The 16,006-nt window shown below is 42.7% G+C and overlaps 1 protein-coding gene across 1 annotated transcript; it reads left to right on the top strand.

Moving 5' to 3' along the window:
* The first annotated feature begins 12,977 nt into the window (after nucleotides 1-12,977).
* Nucleotides 12,978-15,372, top strand: htr1b (5-hydroxytryptamine (serotonin) receptor 1B). The gene has a single exon (XM_047611337.1). It carries the CDS (start codon nucleotides 13,600-13,602, stop codon nucleotides 14,731-14,733), a length of 1,134 nt encoding a protein of 377 aa, XP_047467293.1. The 5' UTR covers nucleotides 12,978-13,599; the 3' UTR covers nucleotides 14,734-15,372.
* The last annotated feature ends 634 nt before the right edge of the window (nucleotides 15,373-16,006 follow it).

Raw genomic sequence — 16,006 nt, 5'->3', positions numbered from 1 at the left:
CAATCCAAACGTGTCTATTATTTGTTCCTGCTTTGGGGACTGGATTTATGCGCACTTTCCTCTATTAAATACAACAATGTTTATGTTACAGCACTAACATCAACTGTTTTCCTTTGCTGTTAGTATCATGGTAGTGGTATAGACTATTTGTACTGAATGCAACAAACCAATCAAACCAATTCCCTCTCCACTCAGTTATTATTGACTTAGAAAACTCCAGCCAAGACAACCAAAGACAACCAAACCACTGACATGGTTTCGATACTGAATGAAGCAGCAAAGTGGTTCATGCATCATAAAACACGTGACCAAAACACCATAACCATACAAGCTATATACTGTCTACCAAACATATGTGTGATTGCAATAGACTAATGTATGGTTGCAAGTGGATGGTTTTTATTTGGGATGTCGTTTTGTAACCCTATATCCTCTTCACTTATATTATGTTATGAAATATTTAAATGGTGCTGCTACATTCATGGGATGTGTACTACAAATACAGACTGGTGTAATTTTTAACCTGGGACAGGTGCAAATACAGATTATATGATGAATTCTGGGGTTCATTTCAGGCTCTTTGTAGAGTTAAATGTGTCATATATAACTCTCTGAGGACAAATAGTCGATGTCAAAAAGGAAGTGTTGGTGAATTAATTCTGTGTCAGTGCAACACATATAAGTCCCTTTATTTCTACGTCGAGCTCTGAACCTGGATATGACACCACAGGCATTCATTTATTAGCCCCGCTCATTTATTGATTATATGCGTTTACTGATGAGAAAACATTGTTTGGTGAGTAAAAGTGATTTGTTTTTGGTGATGTCTGATGTTAATATTGACTGTTCGCATGACCCAGGGCTGTATCAGAACACCAAGCTAACGCTAACATTTGATTTCCCCATCCATGCTGAAGTCAGTAAACTCATGGACAATTACACGGTTAACATGGGTAGGTTATCACAGTTGTTACAGCTGATGATTAATTTTGAGCATAGCTCGATTAAGCTGTGCATGTAAACATACTGAATGAGTCCTACACTCAACAGGGGTGCTCTTACGTAAGCAGTGTTTTGCCTCATTCATTTACTAACGTCAGGGTGGAGGTCAATAAATAATAAGTTGTGTGTGTGTGTGTGTGTGTGTGTGTGTGTGTGTGTGTGTGTGTGTGTGCCGGTACACGTTGCATACAGAGCACAGAACTGAGATGGGATCAGGGGAAGCATTTGGAGACGCACGTTAATGCTAGGTCTGACCACACTTAAAGATGGTCACTTGCGATCCAATAGTCCAGAGCGGCTCTTAATGCAAGATCTGAAGAGGCCCTAAGGAGCGGATGACATTATGGAGGTCATGACTGAGTGGTGCTCGAAAACCTAGACAGGCACAGAGAGAACGTGCCTATTATTATAGAATAAAAATACTATAAGGGCCACTAACTACTGCCTGGCTGGGGGCTACACCGTAAGCATGAGCTTCAAGGGCGGCGATGGGTACGCTGTCTCTTCATTTAAGGTCTTCTGAACCGTTCTTTGTCTGACTCTTCGTCTAGGACCAATCTGCCTTGGGAAACCCTACCAGGAGCCAAATGCCCCGACAGCATAGCCCCTAGGGTCATTAGGGCAATCTCAAACTCCTCCACCACGATTAGGTGACGGTTCAAGGAGGAGAACATGCCTATTATGATATATAGTATAAAAATACTATAAGGGCCAGTGATGGCCTTCCACTGCACTGGCTGGGGGCTACACCGTAAGCACGAGCTTGGTGTCTTGAGGAGGCTGATACCTCCACCTGCAGCCACAGTGGGCTGATCATCTGGCTGTTGGGTTAAAACAGACCAGAGTTAGCGAAGGAGGTTGGACTGAAAGGTCCAACCTCTAAACTATTAGTGACAATGAGTAACAGGTCCTATATAAAAGCTCCTGCTGGTATTTTGATGATGTGATGATGACATCATCAGGAACAAGACCATATGTGGCTAATAGCCACGCCCATAAGGGGACATTGCTGTGTCATCATGACATCCCCGATGACGTCACGATGACATCATCAGGAACAAGAACAAATATTGCTAATAGCCACATCCCTTATTGGCATGTTCAGGTGTTTTGATTTTAAAGGTTTATTTGAACCTAGGCAATGTTATCAGAACTGGAGACAGCACTATGAGGTCTGTTTAAGGCAAAATCACTCAACGACTTCAGACCTGTTGAAAAAATGTGGCTTTGAGACACATTTCTTCTTGTTCCTGATGTCATCATAACATTGCTGTGACATCATCAAATTACCAGCAGGAGCTTTAACATGCGTCTCCGAGTGTTTCCCCTGATCCCATCTCAGTTTCGAGCTCCGTATGCAAATAAACCCCGACATCGTCTGGGGCCCAGTAGAATATTTTAAAATCTATTGTCTCTAATGGATCTCTACCGTTGCTCCAGAACCAAGAACAGCTCTGTTTTATGTGTGTGCGTCATGACTTGCAACACACACTCAACTTATTATTTATGACGTTAGTGAATGAATGAGGCAAAACGTTGCTTACACAGGAGCATCCCTGTTGAGTGTAGACAGTATTGTGTTTCTATGAGCAGGAATTCTACTATGACTGTGAGGCCAATAAAAAGAGTCAATAATAACACAGGAGTGTTAACATACCAACACTTCAAAAAGAGTCAAATTCACAGTCTGTGGTAGACACTTTAAAAGTGTTGGGATTCACTCTGATGGTGTTGATTTTGCTGTTTACATTGTTAAACAGTGTGCGCTTAAAGAACAGGAGGTTATTGTTAATGAGTTTTTATTAGGTTTTCAGACTACCCATCTAGTGTTCTGACATCTAACTATGTAACAAACTTATCTATTTCTCTCTGTAACTTACTATCTGTCTACAATGATTCTCCACAAAATACGCAATCAGACACACTACTAACTCTCAAAGGAACTCAGCAACGCTCAAACGCTTCAATGACGTTTGAAGCACTTGAACTGCTTCGAACATCACTCAAGTGCTTCAAACGTCGCGTGACCAAACCTTGCTTTGCATGTGTTGAAGCATGTGTTGAAGCCTCAGGTGTCAGACCACCATCACTGCATTTCAGAGCACAAACCAAGCATGAAGTCAAAGGAGTAGTCTGTAGACTTCTGAGACAGGATTGTCTTGAGGCACAAATCAAAATTCTCTGTCTGATGAGACAAAGATTGAACTCTTTGGATGAATAGCAGGCATCATGTTTGGAGGAAATCCAGGCACCACTCATCAGCAGTCCAATACCATCCATATATTGAAGCAAGGTGGTGGCAGCATCATGCTGTGGGGATGGTTTTCAGTGGCAGGAACCTGGGAGTTTAGTCAGGATAGAGAAAAAGATTAATGCAGTACCTGAATACAGTACAGAAAGGCACAAAAAAAATGTTTTTTTGTTGTTGTTGTTGTTTGTTTGTTTTACAAATACTTATTTCGAGTTTGACCGGGGATAATACATTATACAGATGATAAATTAGTATTGAAACGTCTGCAGTCAGGTTCTCTCATGTTAGCATTCTTCTGGTAGCTTGGTGAATCCGACTATTGTCTCCTGGTAAATGGTAAATGGTCTTTTTTTTATATAGCGTTTTTCTACCTATTGGTACTCAAAGCGCTTTAGAGTCACAGACACTTCTACCCATTTGCTCACACACTCGAGTCCAGCCTAAATCACCTATATTAACTGCATTAAAACATCAGTCAACATCCATAATTGTTATAATGGCAAATTAAAGAATACATATTTTTATACTTACATATCCCAAATTATATGTAAAATAAAATTATATAATATATAAAAAAATATGTAACTCAAATAATGGATTTTACACCTATTTTGAATTTTATTATAAATACAAATACTGGATGCTTTGCACACCCCTAGCACACAGCCAAGATACCAAAGGAGTAGCTTCAGGACAAATGGCTTTGCACCGACGCTTCCCACCCAACCTGAAGGAGCTCGAGAGGTTCTGCAAACCCATGTGGCATCATATTCATTAGGCTGTAATTGCTGCCAAAGATGCATCAACAAAGTATTGAGCAAAGGCTGTGAATTTTTTGTGAGTTTTTTATTTTTAATAAATTTACAAAAATCTGAAGGAAAATTAAAAAAAAAAAATCAAGTTGCCATCATTGGCTGTTGTGTGTGCAAGCAATGTGTAACACTGATCGCACGTCTATAAAGACACAAGTGGGCACCGTTCATCAAAACTTTGCTCCACAGTGCCTCTAGTGATGAAACCCTTAACAGCAGCTTGTAGAGTACACTAGACCGAGGCTCAAACGTGCATGTGATGTGCAAAAGCTCGCAGTGCTTGCCAGGACCGGCAGAGTTTGCATCTGGTGCAGTTTGACACAGATAGACACACACACACACACACACACATACATGCACAATGATGTTCATCCAACCTTTTGAGATGCACTAAATGCCGCCCTTTTCTTTCATCCTTCAGTCCTCCTGTTGAGGACAAAAAGCACTTTGTTGTATAGTCTTCACCACCTTCATGGAAGTGAGCCAGTAGATGATGTGCCCATGCACTCTCTGCAGTGCAGATCCCACCACAACCCTGCATTTGTACATTACATTACACTACAAAGCTTATAGGCTTCAATATTCAGATACTGCTGACAAGCTGATGAAGTTTCAGTGATGCTTGTTCTGAGCATGAACCCTGTGCCCGTCCTGCTCAGTAGCCTCTCCCTTTCACACCCCGTGAGGCATCACCCACACCAGCAGCAACGCGTGCTATTAGCACCTGTCTGCCCACTGTGGATTAAGCATGGTCACCTCCTCCTGCTATCACCTCGGGAAAAACATACAGTCACAAAATGTGACAGCTTGTACCTCCAGGAGGAGATAAATCTCATCTCACGCACTTATATTAGCAGGTCCCCGCCTCATATCTCTGAGCAGCATGTCAATTGCAATATTTGCAGTCTATACCGCCGGGTAATCTTCTTTTATTGTTAAAATGAGGCCATCTGCGATACTGTAGTTGCATGAGAGAGAATGATCTGCATTATACAACACGACCTCGGTGAGTGACACAATGGTATCACTGCAGCATCGTCACCGTGTCTTAATAAATCAATTCCACGCTTGCTTTTTCCTCCTCAAAACTGTGCACCGCTGCCAGCTTTTGAAAGTGCTGATAAAACTCCCCGCAGTGTGTTTCTCATGTGAACGTCTCGTTTCTAAATGGACTTGGCCACTTCTGCTCAGGCCAAGATGAGCTTGACCGCGGTAACACCAGCCCGCTATCAGTCAGCACTCATCGTCCCCACTTAGCTCATTTCCTGTCACGTGCCATCCTCCTGGGAAAGAGAAGCGGCTCCAGGGAGTTTTAATGCACGCGTTCTGCTTTCTCCCATGTGCTGCAATGCTCCACAAGTGAGCAGAGACTCCGTCGAATGTGCACAGCGTGGTCGCCCTGAAAACGGGGCAGAGGCCTCCAAAAAGCGGCACGACGCCCCAACGCAGTGGGGGCAATGGTGACTTCGTACGATAATCAGATTTGGAAAGTTAGAGCCCAGAAAGCCTCGGTTTGCAAATAGGAGGCCATATCTCGCCCGATAACATTTTTAGCCAGGGGCCTCTGAGAGCTTGTTGGCGGAGCAAAAGTCGAGCGGTCTCGTCAAAGCAGGGAGACGGGTGCTGTATGTCAACACGCGTCCTATATTTGATTCTCCTCTCATCTCATCTCCTACTACCACTTATCCTCACTAGAGTCGCGGGGGGTTCCTGGAACCTATCACAGCTGTAATCGGGCGAGAGGCGGGGTACACCCTGGACAGGTCGCCAGTCTATCACAGGGAAAACATGCAAATAAAATACATACAATAAAATACAGAACGTGCAAACTCCACAAGAAAGGCTCAAGCTGGACTCCAACCTGGACGTTCTTGCTGGGAGGCATCAGTGCTAACCACCGCCCACAATTAAGAGTCTAAACAGTTAAATATCTAATATATAGGAAGTTTACATGACTTGAAACAGCATGACAAAACAGCCTCTTTTAGATTGTCAAACCTTTTGTTTTATGTTTGATCAGTCCAGAAAATTACATCTGAATTAAGATTATGAAATGTGATCATTAAAAAGAAAAAAGTAAATATATGGTTTAAAGAATCAAATATCAGTATAAGTATTGACCTAAAATATATTACGCATTTTGCCAATTACAATTATTAAATATAAATTAAACTCTCACTGAATTTGTTTTGCATAATTGAATCTCAACTTGCAAAGTAACTGGTAATTGTTGCAGTCGTGTAAAATTAATATTTTTAATATGATATAAATAGTTTTCCATCACACCCACTAATACACGGGCACATAACATTTCATTAATTTATTTGTTCATGTTATTAAGGCTTATAATGCTTTATGTGATCTCTAATCAGTTTCTTATTACGCTGTAAATGACTTGGAGCATGTCAGGTCTAACGATGACAGACCTCCCTCTTTGAATCTGTAATATCCACTTAGGCTCAAACACGATTCCAAACGTGGCTGACCCAGCTGCTCAGCTTGCTCACTTCTCTCCCATTTTCCATCTCGCAGACACTCGGATAAGATGGAGCCGTTCCCCACGGCGCTGGGTTTGGGGTAGGTGGAGCGGGAGGGTTGAATGTCATAACAACAGGGGATCTGCCCTGATTTGGGTTTGCCCTATTTGGTCTCAGCCGATGCAGATGTCAGTTGTCAAGGAGAGAGGGGAGACGGCCACAATAACGAAAAGGTTGCCCCAAAAAAGATGTGTTTAAAGTTCTCTTGGTGAAATTTCAGACTATGAAAGTGCAACAACGCTTATAACTCGAGTACAGACTTAGACTTAGACGGACGTTAATGTCAACTGGGATCAAACTTTAAAGGTGCAATTTGGTAAAAAAAAAAAAAAAAAACACTAAAAAATTGAGTGAAATTATGGAACAAAAGTAAAAAACAGTATAATGCGTTGCAGAGATGTCCACTAAAGCTAAGAACTAATCATGCTAACTAGCTAGCGCCCACCTGCCACATCTTGTAATATTTTACCACAGGATTGGAAAGCAAATGCAACATCTCATCTGTCCTCAGTCATTAGACCAAGAAGTCAAACATCTTGTCAGTCATGTTAACTCTCATAATGTGTTAGAAAGCTGCCCACATCTTGTGTGTTGACGGGTCAAAACTGACCCATAATCCAGTCCAAAACTGTCAAAAAACAATCATCATTCATCATCCAATATTATTTTTCACCTCACATCTAACATGCTGTGCATTCATATCCATGTAAGCACTGTATTATATGTCATTTTTTGGCCCAATAGCCCTTTTATGTTTGACTGCACCACTCGTTCTCATGTAAAAGAGAGTGTAAATTGAGCCAAATTTGATCCACAGAGCGACCTTAGATATTTTCTGTGATCCATGGGCGCATGCGACACCACAGACGTCACTTTATTTTTTAGAGAAAAATGATGTTCTTGTGCTAAAATAACTGTCCCCGAGGACATCGTGAAGCCTTGTCTCTAATACAAAATAAGGGTGAAAAGACAGGACGGTGGTGACTAAAAGTGAAGTGTGATGGTAGAAGCTTTTGAAGCTACCTGAGGAGCAGGATGGAAGAGGGACATGGAGTCTGTTTGGGTCTGTTTTTTTGGATTACGTGAACATCTCTACTGTGCCTGTGCTTCCTCACACAGGACTACCCTACCCTCGGACAGTGGCCTGGTCCCTGAAGCAAGCTGAGATCACATATCACACGTAGCAGACCATCATGCAGGTTGGTCTCTTGACGATTTCTGTAGCTTTCCTGTGTGTCATAATGTGCCTGTTAAAGGAAAACACCTGTTGCTCTGATGTCCCTGTGCAATAGAAATTTAAATTTTAATTAAGAAACAAAACCATCATCTTTTAGATCTAGAGTCGCTCCTGCCTCCCACGTTGCCAATTTCACATTTTTCCATTAGCCAGGGCTGATTGGTTTTACATGGATTTGTTCCTGACTCTGATCAAATGTTTTTTACACAACTCTTTACAAGATGCTCATCTAAAGACGCACAATTTTTATTGTAAGGAAAAAAACATTGCTTACAGTTCACCTCACCTCTATGACAAATTTTAGTGTGTTTCGGCAGCTCATTGTTTTTGCTCCAGGTGTTCATTCGACAAATTTCCATGAAAATGGAAAATGAGGAGCCACATATTTCCCGAAGGAGTTGGTATAGACTAAACAGCTTAAAGGTAGAGAGAATTTTTATTTACTTTGACCGCATGGCTTAACCTGGAACACAAAGTGCAGCACAAACCTCAGACATCTGGTATTAGACACCAAATATTTCCTCCCATTGATGCTTCTCAGTCAATTTATTGTACAAATGTACATGAAATATGACAGAATTGAAAGTGAACATTTAAATCTTTTTATTTGCACGATGATTTGAGGATCACTGAAACGTTTTATTATCTTAAAGAAAGTGTGTTCCTAAAAATTATCCGCACTTGGCCTGACTGCCTGTATCACCTTTACGGCTTGCCTTATTACACGTCTAAAAATAGGACTTAGTGGGCCTTGTCAGACTGGAGGTCGCTGCTACTGTGCCGTGCAGCGGCGAGTTTGGAGACGAGAGAGGGGAACGGAGTCACAGAAAATCACCCCTCGACGCCGCCGACGGCGAACTGGGTCACGCTGGAGCTTTTCCCACAGAAAGCTAAAAGGAGGAAACAGAAATGAAACACCACTTCAGGACTTATTTAGTAGAGCCTGAAACACAAGTTTGTGCTTCCTCCTAATTTGCCCGTAGGTTTCTAAGCTTCCCTGCATATCTCAAGAGTGTGCTCCTTCTCCCTCGCGTGTTCCCGTCCTTTCATTGAATTCGAGGGTGTGAAAACACGTTTCTTAATTTATTTCGTGGGAACTGTGGTAAAGTTGGCTGTTTTGTGCCCCGTGCATTAGAGGTGCCAGACATTCGTGATCAGTCAAGGGGTACAATCACGAACACACAGGAGAGTCTGTCTCACCGAGCCCTGCCTGTGGTTACCCTCTGCTGAGCGCTGACACGGACGAGCGAGTGCTGCTTTTTTTCCCCAGCCTATATATGGAATTCTTAAAGCCTTAAACCGCACAGTTCGTACGCGGCTCTAAGCTGGGTATTCATTAAAATGCCAAGAGCTGTAGCAAAATATACAGCGTTATTAAGTTTGAGCACAAATTCAATAAAGCTTTCTTGCGACAGATGCAGTCAGTCCCCCCAGAAAGAATCCATGAATAGCATTAACGCAATTAGCCGGGTTCAGAGAAAAAGGTAATTGCTAACGTAGTTTACAGAGGTATTTGTGTATGGATTATGAGCGGGTGAAAGATGTATTCCTGAACTGTGTCACGTTCAGTCTCCTCAGAACATTCTGTTCACTGCTGCGTGAATTACCTTTTCAGCCTTTTAACTGTGGTTTAAAGAGAAAATTGTTCATTTCAGGGTCTGAAACACACCTTTATAGAATGTTGATGCAAACATCTGCACTTATTTACTATACTGGTTTAAAAGATAAGATAAAATAACTTCTATTTTTTATTATCATGTTTCACTACAGAGCCTTAATTCACCCTCTGACCAGCGGCGCATTATTTTTCTACCCCACTTGCTGGTTTTCTGCCATAGATCACTCTTCAAAACTCTTTAATACAGTACAAAGGACCTTTTATGGCCACCACCAAAAAGTCCTCCACTGTTCCACATCTGTCCTCAGAGCTGCGTCTGAGCCAGACATCCGGTCCCATTTGTGCCACATGTGATGCGGTGGAAGGGTTCCAAGATGATGATCTGCTGACAAGAACAGCTTACTGACCTATAATCTGAGAACACAGGACTATAACATGCGACCGGTCAGAAAGTAAGCCAGTTCTTACATCAAAACCACACAGGCTACAGTTTATACAATGCGTTTGTCGCCATTAAAACACTGAAACTCATCACTTTGTGGGTTTAATGCTACGCAAAAGATTTAAATTAGCAGAAAAAAGACCATTTAGGAAATATGCTTTTCATTGTTATGCCCCTCTGCACATCTACTGGGTAGGCTTGTGCTTAATGACCTTAACCAGCCACACCTGAGCAGACTGAATAAAAGGCCTCGTTGAGGAGGTGGAGAGGCTCACCGTCCTTCATCTGGTGGCTTTTTGTCTTTGTTTTTAATGGAATATCCCTTATTTTTGTGACTACCTTCCCACAGCTTTGTGGGTTATATTTATTGAAAGGCTCACATATTTGTTTCTGGGTGTGATTATGCTTCAAATCCTAAACTTATCTCTCCTTAAAAGTAATTAACCACTTAAACAAACTGAAAAAGTGTTTTGATACAAAAACTGATTGGAAAAAAAAAAAGATTAGATTTGTTTTAAAATATTAGCTCCAATCTTCCCTTAACCAAACCAGCTGAGACTCACAGACGTCAGTCAAATGGGAATCAGAAACCCGGTTGGCACGATGTCAAAGTCAATTTCAATTAAAAGTTTCTGCTGTAGGAAGGTGTGTGACTGCTAGAGATGCTGGAGATGAGAAAGTATATATAACAGCAAATTCATTACTTATGGTTGCTTGAGTTCCTCGGTTTGGAAAAGGGCGGCAGATTGCATAATTTATATCCTGTATACATTCTTACCAGGCTGAAAGTGATTTCACGAAATCGTCCAGCTGTTGGACGGGTTATTGCCCACAGCAGCCTTAGTCAGGGAGAAGAGTGCACCTGAGCTCTGATACGATGCACTGAATAAGAGCAAGAGGTTCAAACGCCGCCTCGTGTGTTACTGAGGCGGCCCGACGCCGATATCTTTGACAGCTGCTTTCACACATCAGACGTGACAAAAGTGTCAGGATTCACTGTGTGAACTCTACGTGTAAGTAAATCTTCCAACCATGAATTGACAAAAGTATCAACACCTCGTAACGTCATGTCTGATGCACCCATTTATAGCACGCCGTCTTAAAGGATTATAATATTCAATCAATGACCTTATCAAATGATTTTATAATGAATATAATAAATGTAATTTGACTGCAACACTCTGAAATGCCTGAACTGTCTTTTGTACAATAGTGACTTGATGATTTCATATCAGTTCGTACAGTTCAGGATTTGTCCGGAGCGGCAATTAAGCCCAGTCTTCTGTTTTTGTTTTCTCTCCTGATTACATTAAATTTGAGCTGGGGTGGGCATTGGTGTTTTGGTGTCACTCACTTGCCCCCACTTCACTCACGCTCTTTGCCTTTTTGAATTAGGCCCCTTGGGCACTTTGGGGCTAGAAAATGATGCCAACGCAGAGGTGCCAAAAGTTGCAGTTCCTCAAACGGCCACTCGAGGCATTCTGTCCAACTTTACAGCAGAGTGAAACATGTTTACAGTCTCACCTGAGCTCCCACTCACACACCACCTCTTTGTCCGTCATTGATTTAGGCTGAGGAAGCAATACAGGATGTTAGCCAGGATTCCCAATTGGACAAAGTCTGCACCAGTCTGGGGGCAGTCGGAGTGGGTGGTTGGCACAAAAATCTCTGTCACAGTCAATCAATACATGTTTGAATTTTTTGAGTTGAATCTGGACGCAGTTGAGTAGCGTGGACTGATTACCGACCCAACTGCCAACACGTGTTTCCACCAGCCAGAACCAGAAGACCACGAGGAGTAGTGGGCTGAACAGCGAAAGCAGGAGTGGTGACAAAGCAAACCTTGAGTTGAGATTAATCAGTTGGTGGCAGGAGCACGAGTGCCTGTGTTGTCGCCCTCGCAAAACTTTGCACTTGAGTTTGATGCATTCGGTTGGCTTTTGTTGATTTGACAAATCATGTAATCAGTGATTGTTCCTCAGGTGCAGTTGTTAGGTGTGTGATCCCCAGTCTTTCAGTCCTCATACAAAAATCTGCTGAAGCCAGTCTGCTAGTGTGTACTACTAGTCAAATCTATAAGTCAAAATCGTGTTTCCTATATAATGTTAATACTATGGCGGCCAGCCACAGTCCAATTTCCTCCGCCATGGCCTCTTGACAAATCAGCAATACTTTTGCACGTTTCAAACTACACTGAGCTGCCTCCACACACACCAGTCGCTCACCTTCTCTGTATTGAACCTCACAGAGGAAACACACAGACAACTTACTTAGCATGTGAAGCTATTTTTGTTGTTTACTAATAATGTTGCAGACACTTCTTAAAACTTTATGTCTTGGTTCTTTAGGCCATGAAGATTTACAGTTTAGAGGGAGTAGTTCAAAACCTGGAGGAAAATACCCCAGATGTAATGTGAACTAGCTTAACGTTATAATAGCTAGCAAAGTTAGATTGGACGTCAACTGTTTACTATAAAGTAGATTGGCCGTATCTCAACAGCGTATGTTTAGTATTCCTGCACATGAACTGATGCACTGATGAACACAAGCTACTGCTATTTTAAACACAATATCTGCGTGTTTGTGGAACTTTAAAGAAGGACTAATACAAATACATGCTCTTATTGTACGTGCAGACATTTCATATACAGTATAAATAGTTTTTTTTGTTAGCTATTAATTGTTTTAACAAAAAATAAATGCCAGGTTCCCATGAAATCTTGTGGCAAACACTAGACTGGGAAAGTTCTTGTGTAGTATGTCCCCGGCTTTAGGTGAAGTCACGTGCTTCCAAGATGGCGACAACCGCGTCACTCACATTGCGCTTCAAAACTTCCTGTTTTGAAGCGCCCTGTAGCAGCATCCAGTCAAATCACACTGTCTTATAAATCATTAAATCACTTATTAACTGTCTATAAACTGCTTAAAAATGGCACTGGACTGTGAAAGAAATGTGGTTGTCAGCGCCTTAATGTTTCTTGATGCAGTAGTATTAATAGCTTATTGAAAGGTTAGAGGTTCACGGTGTATCAGTAATGTCAAACACTGGCATTGCTATTAATTAAGCTATTAGTTTCCTTAAAATATTTACACAGGTGGTACCTTTATGTTACAGTGGCAACAGCATTGTGTAATGTAATCACTCTTTGTGGCGTTGAATATAGATGACAGATGAGAACCTCTGGGCGCTATGACCCAGCAGATAGCCTAATCTTCATGAAAGAGGTTAAAAAAAAAAAAGAAAAAAGAAAAAAAAAGGCTGTGATCAGTGGCGCTTGTTTGATGTCAGAGTCTGTATAAAACCGAGACTTTCGGTTGGCTCTCCATACATCCACAAGGGGCCCGAGGAGGCGCAGCTCTGGAGAACTTGTGCCCTACATGCGGATTATCTGTGGCATCTTCCCAGATGTTGGAGCATCAGGACGCACTGCTCAACGTTTTCACAGAAACCCTGTCTGTTCTCATGTGTTGAGCGCAATCCCACGTAGGACGTTTCGTTTATGGCTAAAAGACGGAAAAGTTTCAAGCCCTGCGATGAATGGAAATTTGCGTCCACATTTTCCCACCTGCGCGTTAAAACCTGCGTTTTTTTATATTGACCGGATGGCACGGATATTACGACGTTCGCGGAGGGGAAGGGTCCCTTAGATATCAGACATCAGAGTGTGAAATGAAACATGCCAAAAAGTGACCAAAAGTGATGGAGCTCTCCGGCCAAGTCGAGCCAACTCTGCCGCTGAACACCTCGAACGACAGTTTTGTCACAGGCGCACCAGCTGTGGATGAGAGCGCAGAAAGCCTCGCCTATCAGGTCAGCCTGGCTGTGGTTCTCTCCGTTATCACACTAGCCACCACTTTATCAAATGCCTTCGTCATTGCCATAATTTCACAATCTAAGAAACTGCAAACTCCCGCGAACTTTCTGATCGCCTCTCTGGCCGTCACCGACCTCCTGGTGTCTATTTTGGTGATGCCCATATGCGTCCTGTACACGGTGATCCACACCTGGACCCTCGGCCAGATCGTCTGCGACATCTGGCTGTCCTCGGACATAACGTGTTGCACCGCGTCCATCCTCCACCTGTGCGTAATCGCCTTGGATAGATACTGGGCCATCACGGACGCGGTGGAGTACTCGAAAAAGCGCACGACGGGACGCGCGGCCGGGATGGTGGCCACAGCCTGGGTCATCGCCATCTCCATCTCCCTGCCGCCTCTTTTCTGGAGGCAGGTGAAGGCGGAGGAGCTGACCAGCTGCAGCGTCAACACGGATCACATTTTCTACACCATCTACTCCACTTTCGGGGCTTTCTACATCCCCACATTGTTACTGATTGTCCTCTACGGACGGATATACGTGGAAGCTCGGAAGCGCATCTTGAAGCAGTCCCCCAAGAAAGTGGGGAAGAGACTCACCTCTGCGCACCTGGTCACCAACTCCCCCGGATCCGTGGCGTCCACAACCTCTATGCAGTGCGGGAGACACGACACCCCGTCCAGCGACACCGGGTCGTCAACAAGCGAGAACCAGGTGAAAGTCACGGTCTCGGATGCGCTTTTGGAGAAAAAGCGCATCTCAGCAGCCAGAGAGAGAAAGGCGACGAAGACTTTGGGGATAATCCTCGGCGCTTACATCGTTTGCTGGCTGCCGTTTTTCATTTACACCTTGCTGGTGGCCACGTGTGAGACGTGCTTTAACCCCGAGTTGTTTGACTTCTTCACCTGGCTGGGATATCTGAATTCCCTCATCAACCCGATCATATACACCATGTCCAACGAGGACTTCAAGAAAGCTTTTCACAAACTTATGCGCTTCAGATGCTGCAGGTCGTGAACTGTCCATTCGGGGTTCAGAAATATTTATTTCTATGTCTTTAATTATTTTTTCTTAAAACGTGTTCAATAAACGTGACAGTGTTGGGTAAAGACATGGAATATTTGCAGGTGTTTGCACAAATCCTGACACTTCTGCGCACGGAAAAAAAAATCATCTTTTATTTGGCTCAGTTAAAAAAAAGCAGTTTCAGTAAAATTCTTCTCCCACATTCGTAGGATTAAATAAATTGATAAAAAAAAATACATGGCATAATGAGGAAAAATGCATAAAACCCTTAAGCATGATAGCTTGAGCTCAATTGTGAATGTGTGTCATTTAAGATAATGATGGAGTAGAACCACTCACACTCACTGAGTACCTTGAACGTGAACTCATTTTGATTGGCATATCCAGCTTTGCAGGAGGAGGAAATGGTTTGTTGAGTGGTTCTCTATAGATAGTACAGAATGCAGAGCACAAGGAGTTATTCCCATGGTATAACTGACCCAATAAACAGAGTAAGCAGCAGGATTCATGTGAACATCTGTCACGAATGTATAAGTCATTAATATATATTGGGTGATCCAACATGTGTACAAATAAGAAGTCTTTTTTTTTTTTTACTCATGGAAAAATAAACATAGGTATATATTTTGATTATGACTGTAGACTGCTGCTATTCATGTCACCTTGTTCTAAAAGAGGCACATTCATGCGCTTGGAAAACAAAATCCAATGTCTGCTTGCAGAGCCGGGCACCGAGAAAAAAGATTCACACAACGTCAGCACGAAACAAAGAAACTGCAGCTGATATTTACCCAGCAGGGCCGTCCGCTCATGATAAGTTCAATTTTGCTGAACAAACATCGCCTCGTTTCGCTGTGCGCGCGCGGGTCTGTTTGCTGCTACATCAAATCTGTATCCACAGCATGTTGCATTCATGTGCCACATGGTTTGCCGCCTCGTGGTCGCAAGAGACGGGTTTGAAAACAAGAGTCTGGGCGTGCGGAGAATAACAGGGCAGGGGATTTGTTTCAGCTTTTGTGTGGAATAAAAATGCCTTGCTCTAGGAACTGATCTGTTCATGTTCAGAGACGCTGTGCAATAAAGGCTTTCAAGTGTTTGTCTGGTGTAATTGTTCTGTGTGAGTTTTGCAGCGAGTCATGATGAAGACCAGGAGCAAATGCAACCTGTTTTTTTTTTTTCAGTTTTGTTGGGATGTCAAAAGAACCACTGAGAGGTTAACATCAGGAGGTCAAAATAGAAACATCCTTGTCATTACAACACTTCC

The sequence above is a fragment of the Mugil cephalus genome, chromosome 17 (assembly GCF_022458985.1).
Source record: "Mugil cephalus isolate CIBA_MC_2020 chromosome 17, CIBA_Mcephalus_1.1, whole genome shotgun sequence".
NCBI lineage: Eukaryota > Metazoa > Chordata > Actinopteri > Mugiliformes > Mugilidae > Mugil > Mugil cephalus.
The sequence above is the reverse complement of the archived record's forward strand: the minus strand, read 5'-3'. Positions and strand labels throughout refer to the sequence as shown.

Bases quoted from the DNA above. Each gene is read 5' to 3' on its own strand.
- htr1b (XM_047611337.1), top strand. From the start codon at position 13,600: ATGGAGCTCTCCGGCCAAGTCGAGCCAACTCTGCCGCTGAACACCTCG.